Source organism: Pelodiscus sinensis, chromosome 2 (assembly GCF_052426305.1).
Source record: "Pelodiscus sinensis isolate ZL-2025 chromosome 2, ASM5242630v1, whole genome shotgun sequence".
Taxonomy (NCBI): domain Eukaryota; kingdom Metazoa; phylum Chordata; order Testudines; family Trionychidae; genus Pelodiscus; species Pelodiscus sinensis.
In genome coordinates, this window is record NC_143053.1 from 202,704,984 (window position 1) to 202,720,577 (window position 15,594).

Consider the following 15,594-nt stretch of genomic DNA (forward strand, 5'->3'; position numbering starts at 1 on the left):
GCAGATAACAGATTTTTTGATGTGTCCGGGATGGCTACTCTATCTGTAGAGGTAAGCTTGGTGATCCATGGTTTTCATGTACTTAGGTCTGTTGAATTCCATTTTAAGATGTCCAGAAAGATGGCAGAGAAGGAATGTCATAGAGAGAATCTGATATACATATATGGTGGTTGTTTGAAGTTATGGTGAAAATGTATGAGGTAATTTAAGAGATGAAAAAATATCAATATATCTCAGGTATACCATATATTTCATAGTGCATTTAAAAATCATCCTTGACATGGCCTATGAAGAGGCTGGCATAGGGGGAGCTATCCTATAACCTCTGCTGTTCATATGTTTTGAGCAAAGTTCTATTACATTTAGATTTGTTGTAGATGAAATGGGTGAGTTGGTAATGCACTTGTGATGGATACTGCAGTATTATCCATTGACTTGTGGACAATTAATGTCATGGTGAGGGATGTTGGTGTATTGCAGGGCTACTCAACATTGGAAGCTTGATTCTGGTTGGGGCCACACATACTCTGATAATAGTGTTTTGTGTGTTATTTCATTTCTTCTGACCAGAAGTGAAAAATAACAAAGGAAAAAAGATAACTGAACTGTTTGACCCTCAAAGATATAACTTAATTTTTGGTTCAAATTTTGGTTGAAAAAAAATCATTCTTATTTTGTCTCACTTGATGTACCCATTATGAGTCACGGAGATTTTACTGAATTAAAAACTGTAAAGATCTGGGATTCATAAACTCTTTTTTCTATCATCAATGTATTGGCTGGAAAACAGTATAGTGAGGGCCAGATAACTGCAAGGAATAGGTGGGGAAAATATGTCTCCACTCCGGGGAAGATCGATGCTGCTGTGATCGATCTTCCGGAGTTCCATTTAGCAGGTCGACAGCCAATACTCCTGCTCCTTTGAGAAATAAGGGAAGCCAACTGAAGCATTTGTTCCCATTGGCCTCATTCTGTGGGGACAGCCGGAAAACTCACATCAAGGTACGTTAACATAGGCAATTAACATAGCTGGAGTCGCATATCTGAATTTGACCTTCCCCTTTAGTATAGACCTGGCCTAAGATCGACTTTCTCCTTATAGGATGCCACCAAAAGTGCAATTAGCTGACAACTTAATGGTTTGTATGAGAGAAAGGCTGGAAGCTGAGCATATGAGGTTCTTTGACTCCATATCTTGATCTACTCCATGTTCTTAGTTGTGCAGAGGATTTCTACAAAGCACTTTTTTCCAGTTCATATTTTGGGATATTTTGGAGAGATCTTGTGTGGCTAGGTGTGGGGGATTATTATTAGATGTATAGACAAGCATTATTTTTCCCTAGTGGCTTGTGAAAACAATTCATTGTGCATTAAGAAGCTGTTAAAACACCTAAAGACACGGGAATTGGCGTTTAAAAATGTATCAAAATAAATATTTTTAAAATCAGATTTTAAAAATGACTTTATTTTCCAATTAAATTGCATAACATTTATAAAAATGATTTATAAAGTATTTGGCACATAATCCCCAATGTACTGAATTCCCATTGAAAGGTCTGGCAGTAGAATTGGGTCCCAGAGGTTACTTACTGAAAGCACAGATTTGGCATAAGTTCTGAAAAATGTTCAGTTACTACTTTGTATATTATGATTATGGCCATTCATCTAGAAAATTAAAATATATTTTCAGCCTATCAAATATGAAAGTAAATACATGTATTTCATTGTGGCAAAATTCTGAACAACAAAGATACATTCTGTAAAATATTAGGACATTAGTTTATTTATGTACTATTTTTGCAGATCTGAATTATCTGTAAAATATATTCATGGAATATTCCTGTCTCTCTTAGGAATACTAGTGGCACTACATGAGATGGCCGTATGTTATTTTAATACATGTGAAACTTCATGAAAGACAGCAGATATCCAGGAGACCTTAAAAGATTATGCCACAATGAGCATACAGACCCAATGCAGCAGTTGCCAGCATGAGACCACAGAAGCACATTGCTGGACAACTTGATAAGCGCTCAGCCCACCACCTCCAACATAAAATTTAAATTTGTTGACTGAAGAAAACTAGAAAAATAAACAAGCCATGACATTTTCTAGTTTTTCAGTCCCTTTCATGGTGTGATCAACACAAGTGACAGCATTAGTCTCACAGCAGAAAAGATACATATTTCAAATTAATCATTCCACTGTGTGTGAACAAGAATCCCAAAAAGACATGCATTCCAAAACCTGAGCTTTAGCTTATGTGCATCCCAATTATCCACAAAGGTAACAGAAGTATCTTTACTCAAACCACAATCCTTAATTGTATGATCTTTCAAGCCTCATGGTATGAGCTCATTAAATGGAACTTGATACGCAGGATGGTGCTTAATTCTAAATGTGTCCTGAAGCATATGAGCTTTCCAACAAATGGTGAGAATAAGGACTGTTTTTGTTTAAAGCACTAACAATTATCTCTGTAATCAAGTATCTTCATTTTGAAGTATTTTAGATATCCAATACTTACTGTAGACCCCATTAGATTCTTCCTTAAATCATTAACTTAAATCAACTCAGACAATAAATCCATTAATGTACAAGAGGGCTTTTAGATTTATCCATTCTCCTTCCTTGTTGTCACTAGTTGGTAAGTCATAAACAATAAAGTGCACCCACCTAATTTTCCAAAATAGCTTTGAAATTTGAAGATTTACTAAACACAGAATGATAGTCTATTTAAATCTTCAGTAATTTTACCATACTCCCCAAGCACAATAAATCACTAGTGACATTGGCTAACAAGGGTTTAAGAGTTGGAACATGCAGTGTAATAAATTTTCAGACAGTTAAAAATCACTATAATTTTATTCTAATGCATTATAGATTGCTTGTAATGTCATCCTGGCCGAGGTGACCCATTTCTAATTTTGAACAGCTGTTCAGCTCGGGAGTTAGTTAATGATTAAATATAAATTGCCTGATTTATTAGTCTGAATGGTTGAGCTTCCAGGTCAATGCTATATAGACAAAATCATCAGTCTTGATACTTTTCAGAAGTTAACTGTCTCCTGTTCTAGTTAAAAAGTATTTATTCTCAGAGGAAAAGACTTGACATTCTCAAAAAATCCTTTAACATTTTTTTCTTAGATTATACAGTGCTATCGCTAAAGAAAACTCTGTCTTTAGGAATAATTTTCTTCAAATTTGAAATAAACCCTTAAAACTGGAGTCGTAGGGATAAAGCTGAAATAAGCTATGCAACTTGAGCTACATCAATTGCGTATCTTAAGTCGAAATAGCTTTTTCGGCTTTTGGTGCTGTCTACACAGCAGGAAGTCCAAGAAAGAGTATTCTTCCTCCAGCTTCCCTTACTCCTCCTAAAATGAGGGTTACTGGAATCAGAGTAGGAATTCCTCCAGCTCGCCATTATTTCGACATTATGTCAAAATAACTGCTTGTAGTGTAGATGTGCACTATGGTATTTCGGAAAGTTATTCCAAAATAACACTGCTGTGTAGACATACTATTACCAGGTTTAGACCCATTGAGAACTCAGTAGAACTTTACTTTTTTTTTTTTTTTTACTTGCAACATCTGGCTAACACTGAGGATTTGAGGTTTGTCTTGCTCTGACTAAAACTGTTCATTCCCAGCTAATAAGAAAATACACCAGTGATTTCACTGTACTGTAACAAGTAAAATATTTTTTCTTAAGTGTCTGACAACATGCAAGTTGAAATTAACTATATGACAAAAACTGTTTTGTTTTAATTACATCATATCATTATTATTTAAGTCAAACTCATTCTGCTTTTCAAACTTCTTTGACTGATTTCAGTGTCATTGTGGTCATGCTGGTCCCAGAACATTAGAGAAACAAGATGGATAAGTCATATATTTTATTAGACCAACTTCTGTTGGTGAGAGAGACAAACTTTCAAGCCTACACGGTCGGTGCTCTTCTTTAGGTGACCTTGAAAGTTTGTCTCTCTCACCAACAGAAGTTAGTCCAATAAAATATATTACCTCATTCACCTTGTCTGCAGAAATGGAGGCACTTAGAAAAGTAGTGAGTTTTATTCTTGCAGAATATACAAACAATCTAACTGAAAATTACTGTATTTTTAAAAATAATTTAAAATACATTGAAAGAGCACAGGAATACAAGTAGTATAACAATCTGCCGTTTATTTTTTTATTATTGTTAATACTAATTTACCAAGAAATGAAGTGTAATAAAATCCACATATTGTGTCAAGACGGTATTTTCTGCATGAGTAATTAGGAAAGCCATATAGCAGCATTATGGTGTACTTGAATGGATATAGAATGTGATCATTAAACAGCCATCAGTTTTTCTATGATGATATTTGTCTACACACAGGAAGGTAATGGCTACACTGAAATTTATACTATGTTTTTTAATAAAAATGCATTATGTTCCTATTAAAAATGAATAGTTTTTGCAACAGCCATACCAACCCCCTCCTAACAAGTGTATTTTACTTACTTACAAACTAAGTGCAATGTGGGCGGATGCCATGTGACTCAATCCTGACCTAGAGGATTGTTCAGTCTCTCTGCTCATTAGCCAGAGGCTGCCCATGCTGTCACAATGTGTTCACAGTTGTGTACAGATGTGGTGACTTAGTTAGGGAGACTTTTTCTGGGGACCATGCAAACATAATCTTATGAGGAGAATGTACATTTTTTAAAAAAATGCATGATACTCCGATAGTCTTCTCAGATTTTGGTTGCCCGTTACCGTATCTTGCTTATTAGTCTTTGTTTTCTTGTTCTTTTACTGAATATATTTAAATCATCCATCATCTGGGAATTGTTAATACCTTATACTCGAATTTTAATGTATTCAAAAATAGTTTAAAATATTTTAATTATGAATTTGGGAAACTTCATTAAGAAAACAGTCTACTTGCCTGAAGTCCCTTGACAAGTCTGTTAGCCAGCTCAATTGTTTTGTTGGTGCGGTCCACATCTTCTTGACATCGGACTTTCTCTGCTATTGCTTTTTCAAATGAAGTCGTGAGTCTGCACAGATTGGTGTCTAGATCCTGAACAAGAGTCAGATATAAGTTTTGTATCCTCAGCTATTTTTTCTGTACTTCAGTAATAATAATTTACATGTATGTAATCACTTCCATTCTGAAGGATGCGAACTCTAAGGCAGGAATGCTTTGTACAGAATGGTGGTTTTCAACCTTTTTTCATTTGAAAAGCCATGAGAAATTTGCAAATGGAGGTGCAGACCCCTTTGAAAAGCAGACATAGTCTTTGGACTGCCAGGATTTCATGGAACGCAGTTTGAAAACAACAGGTTTAGAAGAAGCTCTCAAGTCAGCTGCTGATTTTACATTAGCTTTTTAATCCACAGCTAGTTACAGGTTCCTGGATGAAGATGGCTTACAGGTGCCAAAAACAGTTGGGTCTGTCATGTTATCCCAGTTGGTAAACAGGGGGGCTGCAGTGCACAGATCCACTCTGAGGGCGTATTTACACTGGGTAGTTATTACAAAATAACTCCCTTTATTTTGAAATAACAAGGCAAGCATCCACACTACCAAGCCTGTTATTCTGAAATAATGGGCTTATTTCAAAATAATAACTCCTGCTTGGGGAAGAGGAATTAACTACAGTATTTCAAAATAAGCTATTTCGAGAGTTGTTATTTTGAAATAATTTATTTCTAAATAATCTGGTAGTGTAGACATAGCCTGAGAGTGGTAGGACTACATGGTTCTATCCAGAAAATGATGAAGGTAGCGGAACCTGTCTCCAAAGAAGTGCACCTGAGAGAAACTAAAAAGGGATCTGAAGCTCAGCCTGTAAACATCATACTGTGAGACTCTGGGGAGCCAGAACCTAGCTTGCAGGGTCCATGAGCAACTGTCACATCCATGCTGCCACCCAACAGCTCTAGCAGAGCAACGACTAATGGGCTGTGAACCTTATGAGGACAAGTACCGCTAGATATCCTGCCCAGAGAGGCCCTGACTGGAGAAGCCTACCACATTCTTTCATTGACCCAGGCACATTATTTAAGGCTTAGGGAAAACACCTGGAGACCATCTGTGAATCAAGCCAGATCACTTACCTGCTATATAGATACACCCGGCCTTATTCCAACCCTGTCTCAACTTTTCTCCTGCTTTCCCTGACTCCAGGTAACCAAGTTCAGACCTTTGGCTTATGCATCCTGACTCTAACCACTAGGATTGGCTACGTCTGCTTCAATTCCTGACAGATAACGACACAGGCCCATTTACAGAGGCCAGAATTTGGGAATTTAGCATCATAAACACAAACTGAAGAACACAGCCAGGAGTTGCCTTTATTTATTTTGGGAAATATGCCAATTTAGTATTGCCAACCTAAAAAAAAAAATAAATAAAAAATCATGAGATTCCCCCCTCCCACAAACATTCAAACAATTTTTTAAACAAAATATTGTGTTTTATTTTGGCTTTATCTTTTGAACTCCCTCTAGCCATTCCTAGTGTATGTGAGAGACAATTAGTTTCCCAGTGTTCCACATGTATTGGGAAAGAAGATTTTTCACGCTGACATCAGCCCGGCTCCATCCCTTCAATTAATTCTGGCCACAACCTTCTAATCAATCTTGTCCCCACATCGGTTCAGTTGCCCTTCCACAATGCATCAATTCATCCACCTAGATTTCCAGGACGGGAGGTAACAGCTCCCAGGATTCTTTGGAGTCTCGGCCCCTTCAGAGGCTGCAGGAACAAAGGTGCTACCCTAATCCTGTTGCTTGTAGAGGAACTGAGGGTGGGGCACCACCATCTGGGTGGCGCTAAAAGCTAACTGTCCTTGGCCCCACCTCTTCTGCCCTTGGCCCTGCCCCTTCTGGGGGGTGTGTGGAGATGCCCCCCACCTTGCCCTGGGGCCCATTCATCCTAGACTGCATATAACCACTGGATTGGGAGAAGAATGTTGCAGTGGGACTAGATGCAGAAGAAAGGAAACTAACCCTGGAAAACTGAGAACAGGCACAAACTGGAGATGGCCTGTGAAATGCTAGGTGATAGCTAGGTCAAAAAAGAAGTTCTACTTCCTGGAACGGGTTGGTGTTTGTTCTGACAAAACAGGAAATATGTATAGTAACCATAATCTGTGCCTTCCATCTGGGGATCTCAAACTGATTTATAATAATAGAATCAGAAAAGTAGAATGGAAGGGACACCAAGGCCCGACCGAGCATATCCTACTATTCCTGACACGTTTGTCCAATCTGTTCTGAGCTTTGCTTTGATGCCTACCCCAGAGCTTAACTCTCTTTATATTTATTGTTTTTCCTATTATCTAACCTAACATTTCACAATATTTAACCTAACTGAATTAAATCTCAGGACATCCCACAACTTTTACAGGTAAGGAAACCTCTGTGGCTCAAAGTATGTGGCAAAGCTGAGAAAACAATTCTGACTGGTCTTTATCATAGGACTCTGCTAATAAAAGAATATTAATCTGAAGCTGAAGCTCCCCAAATCTAAACTTTACTAAATGGAGGTTATTTCACAGCTTTCTGTACAGAAGTGGTTTTAACTTTTTTTTTTTTTGTAATTTATTTTTATCTAGCTGACTATCCCAGAAAGGTGTGTGTTTGTATACATTGCTTGGTGATTTAGACTGCAGTGTTATAATCACGTTAATCTTTTGAAGCCTTATATAATTGTCAGATAAGCACAAAATTTTAATTAAAATGTTTCCATTAGTTCAGTAACAGATATTATTATAACAACATTACCTTTACTTGGACAAATCAAATGCATTGAAGTACTGACAAATGGTACCTTTCCTTTATCTAGTGCTACATTACAATAAGTGAATTATTGTGGGACCATTTCTACATCTGATAATGCCACATAGCTGCAGGATGAGTGGATTTGTAATTTATACAAATGAGCTACTTAAATCAGATTACTCATGTGAAAGAGCAAAACACATTGGGAAGCAGTCCCCTTTTCCTATAATTTGTTGAACTATATAAAGCATTTGAATAAACTGTATGATATTTTCTACTTGAAGCTGAGGGGATCCAAGATGTGGGCTGCAAGAAGTACATATAGGAGTTTCAACAGGAGATCTTTCAGTACTCATGATTCCCTCTTTCTTAGGGAACTGCCATATTAAATGAAATCAGTAGTCTATCTAGTTCAACATCCTGTCATCGAAGGAGTCATAGGAAGGTAAAGAAACCTGTTGAAAGTTTCTTCCTAATTATCAATAATTCAAGGTTGGATTAAGGCCTGAAGCAGAGACGATTATTTCTCTTCCAAAACGCCTGGTCATTTCTAACATTTATTACGAGATTTACCCGCTTTTGGGCGGATCCTTAACTCAATTCAACTCAAGTGGAAAATAAAATGAAAATGTACATGCTTCATTTGAATCATTGCTCTGGGGTGGGGCTAGGGATAAGGGGGGGTCAGTTTGCAGGCTGTCCCGGGGAGAGAAGACTCCCAAAGCCCTTTCACCACAGCAGCTTGGGGCCAGATGAGAAGTGCCCCTCTATGGCTGCTGCAGCTCCAGCAGGCACAGCCAGGGGAGAGGTACAGCTGGGGTAGGTCCAGGTTCATTTGCCTCCTTCACTCCCCAGCCAGATTGAGGAATGCAGCAAACTGTGCACTTTCCCCTCGCTTCATGATGAAGGGGAACATCCAGCAATGTTCCTGTATGAATTGGGCTCCGGGAGTGGGGTGGCTCAGGGCTGGAGCAGGAAGGGAAGGGAGCACCCTCAGCCAGCTTCTTTCATCTGCGTAGTGATTCTTTTTTCTGTATGGTTTTACGAGAAGCAATCCCATTCTAGGCACATCCCATCTTCCTAGTACAACCAAACCCTTTCCTTGCTTTAATTTATGATAAGAGGAAGCTGTATACCAAATTTGGTGGTCCTGGCTCTTACCATTTAGGAGGAGTTCTTGAGCAGACAAACATACAAACTCTCTCAAATATAGAATAGATAACAATTCTGGATAGTCTTATTAACCATACAAAGGTCTAATCCCTTTCTGAATCCTGCTGAGCTCTTGGACTCAGTGATATGCTCTAGTTCAAAGATACAGACTTGATGCAAAAATTACTGGATGAAATACAATGAGCTATGTTATTCAGGAGATCAGACAAGATCATAAAAGTACCACTTGGCCTTGAAAAACCTATGACTTAGGTTAAATAATGCTTTGCATAAAAAATATTTCCTTTTGAATTTGCTGCCCTTTGATTTAATTTACTCTATCTCTTCTCAGGTTACATGACAGCAGTTCCTAAGTTAACTTCCCTATGCCATGTATTTTATACATTTTTATGCCCCCCCCCCTCTTATTTGTCTGTTCTCTACGTTAAACAATTCTAATCCTATCAATCATTCTTTGTATGAGGCTTTGTCCATATTCCTAATTTTTCTCCAAACCACCTCTAATTCTGTAAGATTCTTTTTGAGATGGGGTGACTAGTACTGAACGCAAAAGAGACAACACCATTCATTGATCAAGTGGTGCTTTAGTTTCTGCATTATTCTACCTTCCCATTCTGTAGCCAAGGATACAAGATATTGGGTATATTTAGGATACAGAGGTGAAATCTAAGAATTAATTCATGTTTTAATAAAGGGCATGCAGAGGTCAGGCCTATAAGATATTTAGCTTAGCCAAACAGCCTCAGGTGGAAGAATGGGTTGCCTTGACAAGCTGATTGATAAATAACCTTGTGCTGGAAATTATGCTGTTACAATAAATGTGTGAAGTTCTGCAGTCTGGAGAAAAATGTATTGTAAAGTTCCAGATAAAACTAGTTAAAGTTGATTGTAGCATTTGGGGAATTTTTTCAGGTACAGAGGGTGGCAGCAACATACTAACAAGTGATAGAGGGATGTGACTGTTAATAAGTTTAAGGTTAACCAACAAGCTAACCCCTGAAAAACAGGACACCCCAAATTCAGTGGGCTGTGGAAGCACAGATAAAGAAAAAGGGGGTGAAACCTTCATGAAAATTATCAAGCCCAGTGGTCTTTATCGTAACACATTATGAAAGTTGTATCCTGGAGTCTGGGCCTGAAGAGACATCAGGATGATACCTATTGATGGTGATGGAGACAATGAAGAGGAGAAGGAGGAGGCAAACATTCCAGACGCCCCCCCCCAACAGGAGACATGAGTGAAGCCTAAACAATTTGCAGTCTTTCCCCACAGTTGTATTGCAGTGATCCTGGGATTGTAGCTCTGCTTAGTGGATTTGTTAACAAATGACATTGTGATAAACTGTAATTGTTTCTCATGTGCACCTCAGGTCTGTCATTCTAACAATATTGGTAATAATTTTCCTGATGCAGTGGCCATCTAGGAGCCCAAACCATTATTGATCAGTGCAGTCTAAGAAATTAATCAATATACCAATCCAGCAATTACACTACAATGTCTTATGCATTCTAACACTTTGCTTTTTTGACCACAGCTGACATTGAATAGAGAACTTTTCACTGAACTGTCTGTAATGATGCCCAGGTCTCTCTCTTCACATGATACAGTTAACTTAGAACCCAGAAAAGTGTAGGAAGAGATCATATTATTCTCTCTAAAGTGTATCACTTTCCTAATTTCATCTGCTATAGTTTTGCTTATTCACTTAGCTTGGTGAAATCCCTCTGAAGCGCCTCACAATCTTCTCTGGACCTGACTAACTTTCCAAAGAGAAAGAACTGTAACCTGACTTTCTTTTGTTTGTTTTACTACAAAAATTAACCACAGCCAGGCCCTCTGAAAAAGGAAGCCTGGCTGAAGATCTACCATGTACTCAATATAGCTATTGAGAAAAATATGAATGTTAAATATGCAGTGTGATGATAAATTTGGCTATACAGATATTCCCAACGGGAAGTGTAAATTCACCTGTGGTGTTTAAATTTTCCTATAGTAAGCTCTCCATAATTAGAGCACAATAAGCATATGACCATCTGTAGAAAAATTCATAAGGGGAAAAAATGAGAAATGCACATATATGAAAGGCCAGAAAATGGACTCAGAGAAGGGACTTTGTTGTTGTAGTAGTAGAACAAGAAGAGAGGATGTAGCAAGTTCTTTGAGCTATTATTAAGCACAAAACAAAAAAGCACAATTAGTCTACTCTAAAAATTTACTAAAAAAGGCAGGGAGTCCCACATTTACTATCTCTCAGTGTCTTACTGATCATTTCCACCATCACACATGCTTAAAAACGATTTATTCTCCCTCCCCTTACTGTCATATTCATCAGCCTTGCAATCTCAGTCTGGGATCTTTTCTTCTTGTATGTCACTTCCCAATAATAAGGATTCTGTAGGTCAAATTCTACCCATTAGAAATTAAGTTGCATAGGTCTGATTCAGGATAGAATCTGTTCCATCTACTGGATTTTTGTTAACAATTAGCAAGCCAGGACAGCATCTAACTTGCTTTCTTACAGCTGAGTTGATTTGGCAGGGCTGAGAGGAGTAAAGAAAGCAGTAAAGGGTTATTTTTATCCAGAAAATAAGCATGGATGGCTCTGAATATAAACACAGGAGAAAAAGTTTTATAAATATTTGATGATAAATATACTTTTATCAATAACTCAAAAGACAGGATGGTCTGAAGAAGCCGAGGTCCTAGTTTCTGTCTCCAAGTTTTTTAATGTTTTTCTTAAAGATTCAGAGAGGATTTAATTTCATTTTTATTATATAATTAATGCTTCCAACAATGCCCATTCTCTAAGTTATTCCTGTGCAGCTACAGGTCAATAGCCATATAACTGATTCTGCAGAGATATACAGCTCATACAAATCATTCTGTTATTTATATAAATTTCCTTTTTTGTTTATTAAATCTATTGGTTATATCGAGTGACTGAATGAGTTTTGGAAAATTCTGTAATTTCTTTTTAACAGCCTAGTGTGCTCCAACAGAAAATGCAGCATGTCCTTCAATGGTTTTTATAAGAAAAGTAGTACTAAAACTTAATGCAACCATATCTTTGACACTAAAACAAAGACTATATGGCACTTCAGGACTAGGGAGTAATAAAACCAGTTATCTTTCTGGACAGAGTTGGTGCCTTGCCATAGAGATAGACACAAACCAATGAAATAAGCTCAAGTTACTGGAGAAGGATTATTGTTGTTCAGACAGTACTTACAACAAGCTTTTTCCTAATTGCTTCTAGCTTTTCAGTGGCTGCTGCTAGTTCAGCATTTGCCTGGGCTAATGCATGACGTTTCGGCTCCACATCACAATACACCTTGAGACATATAGAGAGTATAGTTATATTGGGACAAAAAGTAAGTCTTGTTTTCATTCACAAAAACTGTAAGTGACACCTGACGAAAGAGCATCTACTTTGTGCAGTGAGCTAGTAAGTCACAGGTCACATACATTTGCTTTAACTGTAGGTTTTTTTACATTGTAGTGAAATACATACAAACCCATATTAAATTCATAATCGTAGCTATACACGTATACTACTGACTTGCTAGGAGAGGATGTATCCTGCCCACTCTTTGCAAACACTTTGCAACTTTTGTTTTCTTAGCACAGAACAGGAGGGTTTCAATTTCAGAAAACAGGTCTGCTGTGGAGCTCACAACAGTTTACACATGGAATTATTTTTTTGGTTCAGAATGAAGATTAAAGGGTCAAGCTTGCATTTAAATGGTACACTGCAATCTAGTTCATTTTCTAATATTTACAACTAGAAGACTTACCCAATGTTGCTCAGATATTTAACTCAATGTTGTTTTTTGGAAAATTAAATTATGGGGCTGGGGATGAAGGGGTGCAGTAAGCAGGCTGGCCCAGGGGAGAGAGGACTATCCCAGCCCTCTCTCAGTGCAGTAACTTGGGGCCAGGTTGGCCACTGAAGCTCCAGTGGGCACAGCTAGGGGAGGGATGCATATCCCCTGGATGGAACAGATCCAGGTTCATCTGCCACCTGCACTCCCAAGCCAGAGTGAGGAGTGAAGCAAACTGTGTACTTTACCCTATGGGGAGCAGCCAGCAATGTTCCTATATGAATCAGGGGAAGGGGGGATTCAGCCGTCCCACCCTAAAGGGTGCCTGGAGGGTGGGAGGCTTGGGCAGTCCTGACGGGGGAAGGAGGGAGGGCAGTGCAACCCCAGCCAGCCCCTTTCATCTGCCTGGTGATTCTGTTTCTTTTCTGGATAGTTTTATGCATCCCCATACAAATGGTAGGGAACTGCAGTTCTTTCCCTTTCCCTCCCTAAAGGGCAATGGGGTGATTCTCTTTTTAGTATGGTTTTCTGAGAAGGCACATCCCCATTTTCCTGGCATAACTAGCCCCTTACCTTGCTTTAAGTTACGACAAGAAGAAGCTGTATACTGAATTTGGTGGCCCTAGCTCTTATCATTTAGAAGAATTCTTGAGCTGACAGACAGATACAGAGACAGACTCACTCTCGCATGAACAGAGACAAACTCTCTCAAATATATAATAGATTACATGGTATCTATTGCTCAACTGTGTTTCGTAGAGCCTTTCATTTAGACAGGTAGCAGAGATTTTTCTCTTAGTTCAAGTGGTAAGGGAACATGCAGTTGGAGGAGAAGGATACATGATTTTCTTACCATTCCATTATAATGAATTGTAAACCCCTATGGCCACAATTTTGTTCTTTTTTTAAAAAAAGTTTTCAAGTCTCTGCATTGTTTTCCATTTCAACCTCTATCTGCATTTAGTCTTGTGTCTTCACTGAAAATAATACACTGAGCCTGCTGAAATAGTCACAAGCCTCTATCATAGCATCCTTCCAAACCCACCTACTTATCCAGTCAGAAACCAAATATTTTGATATATAATACCTCAAAGAATTTTACTATATTGATGACCCAGGCACAGAGACCAGCTGCTGCAAAGGACTTTGTGCGAACCAAATTTGGGTTGAATTCTGGATCTTTCAAGTAATGTTCTTTGACCACTTTCAGACAGTTCTCAGGAATATGCTCCTTATCATAACTAATTATAGCTTGAAGGAAGTCATCAACCTGCAAGAAGAAACAACCCAATGCACCAATCCATAAGCATTACACAGAACATTCCAATGTCATAAGTTAACTCCCGCTTTTGTGACCTGAGATTATTAAAGCAAAATGGACACTCTACATTTAGTTTTGGAGATTGTACTGATCACTAAGGGTACGTCTACACTACAGCATTATTTCAAAATATCTAATTTTGAAATAGTTATTTTGAAATAAGATAATTTGAAATAATGTGTCTAGACACAAAATGCATTTTGAAATAGCGTTTTGCTATTTTGAAATAGCACGTCCACTGCCATTCCCCTCCAGAAGCGTGTGACTATAGCTCTCTGGAAGCGCTCCACTGATTGGATGCTGAATCGCATTTAAGGGCAGCTGAAACCACTTCTGGCAGGGTATCAGGTCAAGAGTTACTTTGTGTGGCTGCTGCCTGAGGCTATGTGAGGCCTGTGCTTAAAGGGATCCCCCTGGACAGCCTTTCCCTGCTTGCTTGCCTACCTCGCTGAGAGACAGCAAAGCATTTTTTTCTCTGTGTGCTCCAGTTGCCTTCACTCGGGACACCACAGCAATCTGCACCATGGAGCCTGAGGTGCCCCTAGGCGCTCTGGTGCTTCTTTTGGATGTGTTGCTGCAAGCCTGGCAGCACTTTCTGGAGGCTGCCTTGAAGCATCTGCTGCAGCCCGACCCCCAGGCCATCCTCTGGACCCTCTTGGGGTTCGTGGAGGACAGCATGCAGCTCCTAGACGCCAGCGTGCCCCGCCACATTTGGCGCCTGGACACCAGCAGCCACTGGTAGGACCACATCGTCCTGGACCACTGGGGAGACCAACAATGGACCCAGAACTTTAGAATAAAGAAGGACACCTCAAGCTCTGTGAATGGCAAGCCTCTGCTCTGCAGTGACGGTACACACACGAGGCCTGCCATTCCCCTCCAGAAGCATGTGGCCATCGCCCATTGGATAGCTACCGTTCGGCACGGGGAGATCCACTGTCGGAGAAGTGCTCATGCAGGTATGGCGGTCTCCAGCTACTGTGCTAGGAGGGAGGGGGTGCAAGGAGGGGATGGGCTGCCCTAGGGAAAAGGGGGGAGGTGATGTAAGTCCCCTCCACAGGAGGGTTTGTTCTGTCCTACCCGCATTAAGGACTGCCCGCGGTGGCCAGGATTGCAGTGGGAGTTGCTCCTGGGGAGTGGGGGCACGGGGCAGTGGCGGGGAAGGAGCAATCTCAGCAACCCCAGTGACTCTTGGTTTTGTGTGTCCCTCTGCAGGTGGTCAAGGCCATCAACAGAGTGCTGCTCCATATAGTCATCTGCCTCACTGATGTGGATGCGGTGATCAAGGGGTTTGGAGGCTTGGGCTTCCCCAACTGCAGGAGGGGCAATCGATGGGACACACATCCCCATCCGTGCCCTAGAACACCAGGCCTCCCTGTACATTAACCGGAAGGGGTACTTCTCCATCAGCCTGCAGGCTGTGTCTGACCACCGGGGCCCCTTCGTGGACATTAATGTGGGCTGGTCCAGCAAAGCACATGAGGCGCGGGTGTACCGC

General features: G+C 39.7%; 2 protein-coding genes across 2 annotated transcripts in view; both read right to left on the minus strand.

The window, feature by feature from the left end:
* LOC149525417 (dynein axonemal heavy chain 11-like) overlaps positions 1 to 5,072 on the minus strand; it is a 73,602-nt gene extending 68,530 nt beyond the window's left edge. The window contains exon 1 of the mRNA XM_089776662.1: positions 4,938 to 5,072. The gene's annotated coding sequence lies outside the window, so the exon portion shown is untranslated. The remainder of the gene's footprint in view (positions 1 to 4,937) is intronic.
* A 19-nt stretch (positions 5,073 to 5,091) lies between these two features.
* Positions 5,092 to 15,594, minus strand: part of DNAH11 (dynein axonemal heavy chain 11) — a 190,061-nt gene continuing 179,558 nt past the window's right edge. The window contains exons 60-62 of the mRNA XM_089776661.1: positions 13,863 to 14,045; positions 12,184 to 12,285; positions 5,092 to 6,389 (exon numbers count right to left, since the gene is read on the minus strand). Coding sequence (XP_089632787.1) covers positions 6,354 to 6,389; positions 12,184 to 12,285; positions 13,863 to 14,045 — 321 coding nt within the window. The 3' untranslated portion in view covers positions 5,092 to 6,353. The remainder of the gene's footprint in view (positions 6,390 to 12,183; positions 12,286 to 13,862; positions 14,046 to 15,594) is intronic.